Below are 7077 nucleotides of genomic sequence, written 5' to 3'. Positions count from 1 at the left end.
TAAATTAAATTAACCAGTTGCAATGTTCACATCCCTAAGACTCACGAAAATGAACAGGAGGGTGAGGGACACAAGTCATGAATCATGGTGAGTCCTTCCCCACCGGCCATGTGTGGGGTTGTACAGGTCCCATGACAGGGCCATTAACAATTTAACTTGGTGTCATAGATACAAAGTACCCAAACATGAGGCCAACTAGTTGGGTAGCTTTTATTCTCATCCCATGACAACCCCTATACACATTCAATTACTTGCATCTTGACCAAACAAAAGAATTGATGCAATTCAAAGTCTCCCATACGAATTCTTAATTCATGGCCACAAATTCATATATCACTATTTGAAATCATATCCCTCCTTTTATGAGAGATTGATTGATACAGAGAGAAGAGAGTTCTGACAATGACCCTTTTTCTTCTTCCATTAGAGATGACAGACAGACATGATTTTCATGCCTGTCAGGAACCTTTCTTCCAAAATCCTTTCATTAAAAATATATTTATCAAAATAAAAAAAAAAATTTATTATTAATCATTATAAAAAATCAAATATTATTCAATTTTAATCATTTTTTTTTCTCTTTTGATAAAAAGATACCAGCACTGTGAAGCAAAAATAGCCATCATACTGAAAGATACAGAGGGGCCCTTCATGTCAAGCAATTGGGCATTCATGGAAAGGAAAATGATGAGTTTTCATACCAATTATGCTCCAACAATAACCACCTTTTTTTAAACATTATTATCAAGAGTCAAAAATAATAATTTCTCCAGTAGAGAAAGGGGGAAGGACTATTGACAATGCTATCCTTGTCTCCATGCTCAAGTTGCAAGGAAGCAAGGAACTGAAACTGAATCGTTTTCATCCAAAGCTTGAGATATAATTTCATCCATATGGGTAAACACATAACTTGATGGATTCTTAGTCTATGTAGGAAGAGCTGGCCTAGGCCATCCACCAGGACGAAATTAATGGATGGCTTTTATCATCATCTTGCAATGGGCGCACTTGATGTGTAATGGAACCAAAAGCATTCGAGCAGCATGCGTACCCACTGGTATTAACCTGTTAATGTCAAAGAGGAACATGGCTGTCACATGAAAAAGCATTTGATCGTGGATATGGACATGGAAAGGAATTTAACAAAGGTGAAAAGGATTTGACATGATGGGATTGTGGACTGCTACAAAAAAATCCTAAAGTCATTGGAAAATGGTGTAATGCATGGTGATGTTGCAGACAGTGTAATGGATGAAGGGAGGGTTTCATTTTGTTTGGTCCAAGTTTGTACTCAAAGGACTTAACTTTGGGGTGGTTTTGAAAATTTTTTTAAGGGAATATTCCTTCTTTAGTTTCAAAATCCGTGGTTGCTTTATTGAGGGAATTGTTGTTTTGTTGATCATATGCAATGGGTGCAATGTCAAAAGACCGGCCTGAGCTTGAGAGGACTCACCCAACTTGCTGCCTGGAGCACCATCAACTGCAGCAGCTGCAGTGGGGGTGCCACCAGTGGTGGCAGGCGATGCCATGGGGTGACTCTGGGATCCAAAGCTGAACACATTCATGGGCTGCAAGAGAACCAATGCAGTGATTCATGGGAAATATGCATTGACTGGGAAAGCCAAACCATTCATTCCCAGTAGATGAGAAGGCTAGCAACTAACCTGAGAGGGAGTTTGCATAGGGTGGAAGCCCATGTAATGCGCAAACTGCTCCGGAAAGTTGGGATTTGGCATCTGATTTTGATAATTAACCGGATTCAAGACTGGGGTTTGGCAAATTGGAGGCTGGTTTGATGGTGGAACTGCAGATGTGGACTGATCAACTAGTTGAACCCTTGGTAAATGCATTGGGTTGTGAATAGAAGGCAGTGGAGGTGGACACATTCCCATTCCCATTCTGGCCATATAGTGCTGGACTCCTGGAAACATCATAGGCGCGACACCACCTCCCATCCACATCAACTGAAATGGAAACAAGAAAATGATGTCAATGGCTTCATTGGTGGTAGTCCATTGAGCTAGTTATTGGCTATGAACTTCATGTACCTGAAGTTGTAACTGAAGGGACTTCAAGTACTCAATTGCCTCATCTAGCATCGATGCTTTATCTGACTGGAGAGCAAACATTTAATTCAGTTAACCAAAAAGCGCTAAACACTACACAAAACTTTATATCAACTACTAGGGGTTTGGTACGCCAATCTTTTTTTGCCTACTCTGCTATATACAGGGCCTAATGTTTTGTGAGGGAATAGGGTTTATCTCATCTTGTCTCACAACCTTAGACTGAAAATTTTCTTTTGCTTTGAACCAGGCTTAACCAATTGGCTAACTTTCTTTCTTTTCTTTTATTGATAACTTATTTCTGAAATCTGAGCAGTAAGAAAAAGAGGAAAAATGGGAAAGTTTACCTTGTTGCTGTGAGGTATAAGCTCCTGTAATGCCTTCATTTTCTCATTGATTCGATCTCTCCGTCTCTGCATTAAGAATTGAGTACAAGGATCATTTCAAAATCATAAACAATGAAAAGCCATGGAATCCTATATATCCTACCCTCTCTGAGAGATTATGGACTTCAGCAGCACGGCTCCTCCTAGTTGACCCGGATCTTTGTGATGCCTTGTTTCTTGCAGCTGATTCATGTTCAGCAGCCTACAAGTTTACAAAATCTTTGTTCAGCACATAAACTCATGTGAGATTTTACAAGCTGGTATAGTCAAGAAAGGCAGAGAGTTAATACCTCGCTTTGGCACTCAGATTCCTCTGCTTCTCTGCCCTTTCTTTTGTGGCTATTGGTGTCGGTCGACTGCTTGTATGTTCTCCCAAAACTACTGCCCGACCCACCACCGGAAGATGAAGTAACAGTAGGTTCAAGCGTCTCTGTTTGCCTTCTGTCCCCCTGAGAAACTATCCTCATAACATTTTCCTTGACATGCCCTGAAGATAAACAACCGGTGCCAACGCCACTGCTTGAAAATCGGCTCAAGTCAGCCTCATTCACAACTTGATTGCTGCCGCAGTGGCTCAGCCCAACTGTCATGACTGAACCCTCTTTAGCATCTCCTCCTTGTGCCATATTTCCTGATCCCTTTCCCCCCAGTTGTGCCTTGGAAGATCCTAAATTGCTTCTCCCTGGGAATGAAAAGTTAGGAAAGTTAACAATCTTTCCAAATCCTCCTGAGCTGCAATTCTGCTGGACTGAACCAGGAACCTGAAACTTAGGCGGCGGCATTGGGTTTCCTGGGAATTCAGGACTACCCAAATGCTTAAAAATAGGTTGTTGTGAGCTGGGGACAGACTTTTCTTGTTCAGAGTGTCTAACAGGCTTTTCAGGCTGAACTGGATCATTGGGCGGCAATTCCATGAACAAATTAGAACAGAACTCCTTGTCAAGGGAATCGTCCAGTGGGTATTGGATCCATGAGATTGACTCCTCATCCTGAATCAAATTACTCCAATTCCCACATGACCCACCATTCCTTAGCATGGTTTGATCATGTTTCTGAACTTGTTTAGACTCATTTGGAGCAAGACCGGATTTTCTCTGTGTTTGGCTGTGCAATACCACCTGCCCATTTCGCCATAAGAGCTCTACAAGCTCATGCTCTTGCCTGTAAAATTGTTCCACCAAAATCAATAACATCCAAACACACAGAAACAGGTAAAAACCAAGATTTCAGCAGAGGAATCCACCCAAAAACTGAGAGTACTAACCCCATGGGTTTCTTCTGATTGGTTACAGGGACATCGCCTTCAATATTCCAATCTGGAAGAAGGGGGTGATTCATGGCTCACCAGACTGGGATTTTCTGTTAAAAGAAGGAAGAAATCAAGATGCATGGAAATAACTCTCAATCTGAATATCTCCAACTATAATATTGTATTGAGAAAAACATACTAACAAAACCCACCTCACAGAATCAACAAAAACATAGAATAGTAAAAATCAAATGAGAGAGAGAGAGAGGGGGGAGGAAAAGAACAGCTGAATTCAAGTATCATCCTCGTGAAATGAACCAATCTGAAAACAGGTGCATGAAATCCATCATATGAAGACACGCAATTCACGGAAAAAAAACAAAGAACCCAATAAGAGAAGAAAAAAAAAACTGCAACACACAACTGACAAAAGCTAAAGAGTCTCTCTTTTCTTACTGTATCTCAGAGCTGAAGAAGAAACTGGGAATGGATTAGGTCCTCTGAGTTTAGCAAGAAACAGGGAATGGTTTAGCCCCTTTAAAGCTCCTCTGCCCCGTCTCTAATAGAATGAAAGAGACATGACAGAAAGGATGGAGGAGAGATCGAGTAGGAACACAAAGCTTTGATAGTAATGTGACTCGCAAACTCTGACTCTCCACTTGTCATCTGATGAATATGCTACACTGTATGAGTGGGACCAGGTCAGTGAATGAACTCTGAATTTGCCTGACTGGATTTGGTGTTTTGTTAGTAGAGGATCTACATCTTCTTCCCCATGGATCACACTATCTGAATAGTGGTTGCATTTCATTGTGCAATGATGAGGGACTGTTCTGTCTGACAAATTTTCTTTTGACAACTCATATATATTGCTCTACAGGTATCTTATGCCCTGTGGGGGCACTACAATTTTTCTTCTGGAAAAATTATTTACCCATATGGGCATTTTCCACTTCATTTTGGGGAAGTTCGGAAGCATGACTTTGGATATGGAGTCGTTTTTACCTGTGGCTGTTATTTGAGGCCGTCCCGTCAAGCCATGAAATGGGCAGATAATTTTTCTTTTTATTTTTTTATTCTGGGTATGTACTCTGTAGGGAAAAGGTGGATGTTGGTGCGATATTTGCTGGCTCTCATGCATGGTGAAATTTTCCAGTTTTTGTATTTAAATAAATATGTAGCATGATTTTGAATGATGTATTGAAATCTATAAGAAAAAATATGACGAAAAAATGAAAATGGGAAAAAAAAAATATATAAAAATTAACTAAAAAAAAGTTAAAAGATTATTTTTATTTATTTTATTAATAATTTTTTTTCTTATCATTCAAAAAATATATTTTAATGAACGATGTATAACTTGATAAGTGGGTTTGAGATCAAAGATACTAGGAAAGGAAATAAAGTTGAATTATTGTAATATATTGAGAAAAGAAATAAAAGGGTATGTTTGGTAACTATTTTTTAAAATAACTTTTTATTTTATAAAATAAAAAAAAATTATTTTTTGTTTTTTGTTTATAAGAATAACAAATAGAATTTTTTAGATAACATTTTTTTAATTATTTTTTATTATTTTTACTTGTTTTAGAAAACAATTATTAAAACATATAAAATAATTAAAAATAAAGTATTGGATATAAAAATTAATTTTAAAATATATTTAAAAGTATTAAAAACATTTTAAGTTTTCAAATAGACTTTTATTTTATAAAACATCATAAAACAATTTTAAAAAATTATTCTCAAAAATTATTTTTTAGAACAATTTTAGAAAATAGTTAACTAACAAAGTAGAAATTCTATTCCTATTATAAAAAAATATATCAGAGAAATTAAAAAATGAAGCAAAGGGTACGATGAAAACAAATTTTAAAACTAATTCTTTAATATTTTATAAAAGCAAAAGTTTGTTTAAAAACTTGAAACATTTTTAATATATTTTTAATATTTTCAAATATTTTTGAAAGTATAACTTTTATTTGTAATGTTTTATTTTTAGTCATTTTTCATATTTATATAATTATTTTTTAAATAATATTATAAAAAAAGTAAAATAAACTAAAGTAAATTCTCCGACAATACTCTATTTTTAAACAAATTCTTAAAAAATTAAATTCTTTTGAAAACATTAAAACTAGTTAGTCAATACATTCGAATTTTTCATTCATTCTCATTCCTTGTTCCAAGTTTTATGGAATATGTCGTGGTTGGTGTTTTAAGAAGACGTAATTTCCATTAATATTATTAACAGTGGAGTTGTATTTTGCATATAAACAAGTGGAAGATGAAAGGGAAATAGAGAGTTCCTTTGTTGAGTGTCAATGAGACAACAAGACCAAGACGCGGCTAACAAAATTAACCGCAGTCTAGTAGCGTGTGGCGCATTGAAAGCACAACAACACATGGGGCTCGGAGGAGAGCAGTCGGGTCAGGGTCTTTCAAAAAGGACGAGCGGGGGGAGGTTCACATTCAAAGCATTGAAACAAGACCATTAAATTTTGGGAGGATGATTGGGGAGTGGGGGGAGGACCAAGGAGTCGGACCCAATTCATCGTGCGGCACACTCCTTCGGTTAGATACTTTTATATTGAATAGTGGGATGAGCAATGAATCATATGCAACATGACATATCGTAACCATGTGGACCACCTTTTTTTGAGACTAAGCCCTTCATCAAAACAATGGCAAATGTCGGGCTTTTATTTGATCATCAAAAGCCGATTTCAAAGCACAACCCATGTCCAATGGCCATTAGATACGTCAGAGCAAGCCCACGCACCCTCTTACCTCATAAATAGGCTTTAAAGGACGATTGAAATCACCCACATGTTCATGTTTAGACTTATCACAAGAAAAATGGCAAATGCAGCCTCCATTTGAAAAGTGTTTTAAAAACACTTCTTTCATGTTTTATTGAACAAAAATTCGTATAATTTTTTTTTTAATTTTAATATAAGGAAATTATGAAGTAAAATATTTATAAATACGATTAAAAGATGAATTATAATAATTGAGTGGAGCTGTAAATAGTTCTATTGGAAGGCTTAGTCGAGTGGAGCTGTCACCATTTTTTGGCTTGGAGTTGTCACCATTTTGGGTGTGATACACACCAAGACAAGGAAAATCAAGGCATAGCATGTGCTCCATAGAAAATAATATTAAACTTCTAGAGGGTTTTTCTTGTTTGTCGTGTTTTTTTTTTTTTTTTTTTTTTTTTTCTTGAAAGTTTAAGTTTATAAGATTTGAGCATATAATGAAATTGTGACTCTGACGTCAACACTCACGAATAACCTCCCTTCGGGTTTAATAAAACTTAAACCTAAATCGGCCTTTTATCATCAAACCTTAGATTTAAGCCTCTATCAAGCTCTAT

General features: G+C 36.6%; 1 protein-coding gene across 3 annotated transcripts; it reads right to left on the bottom strand.

Annotated features, from left to right (window-relative positions):
• Positions 1 to 675: 675 nt before the first annotated feature.
• Positions 676 to 4572, bottom strand: LOC100262490 (transcription factor PIF4). 3 transcript variants are annotated; one of them, XM_010658796.3, is made up of 10 exons: positions 4158 to 4572; positions 3914 to 4023; positions 3717 to 3811; positions 2743 to 3613; positions 2556 to 2654; positions 2414 to 2479; positions 2049 to 2114; positions 1665 to 1964; positions 1454 to 1568; positions 676 to 1065 (listed from the first exon to the last, which is right to left on the bottom strand). In XM_010658796.3, the coding sequence occupies exons 3-10, from the start codon at positions 3788 to 3790 to the stop codon at positions 1061 to 1063; spliced, it is 1596 nt and encodes a 531-aa protein (XP_010657098.1). In that variant the 5' UTR covers positions 3791 to 3811; positions 3914 to 4023; positions 4158 to 4572; the 3' UTR covers positions 676 to 1060. The 3 variants fall into 3 exon arrangements, with proteins under 3 accessions (XP_010657098.1, XP_002278399.1, XP_059597137.1); XM_002278363.5 differs by lacking the exon at positions 3914 to 4023 and having other exon boundaries at positions 4158 to 4481; XM_059741154.1 differs by lacking the exon at positions 4158 to 4572 and having other exon boundaries at positions 676 to 1568; positions 3914 to 4151.
• Between the last annotated feature and the right edge of the window lie 2505 nt (positions 4573 to 7077).

The sequence above is a fragment of the Vitis vinifera genome, chromosome 12 (genome assembly GCF_030704535.1).
Source record: "Vitis vinifera cultivar Pinot Noir 40024 chromosome 12, ASM3070453v1".
Lineage (NCBI taxonomy): Eukaryota > Viridiplantae > Streptophyta > Magnoliopsida > Vitales > Vitaceae > Vitis > Vitis vinifera.
The sequence above is the reverse complement of the archived record's forward strand: the minus strand, read 5'-3'. Positions and strand labels throughout refer to the sequence as shown.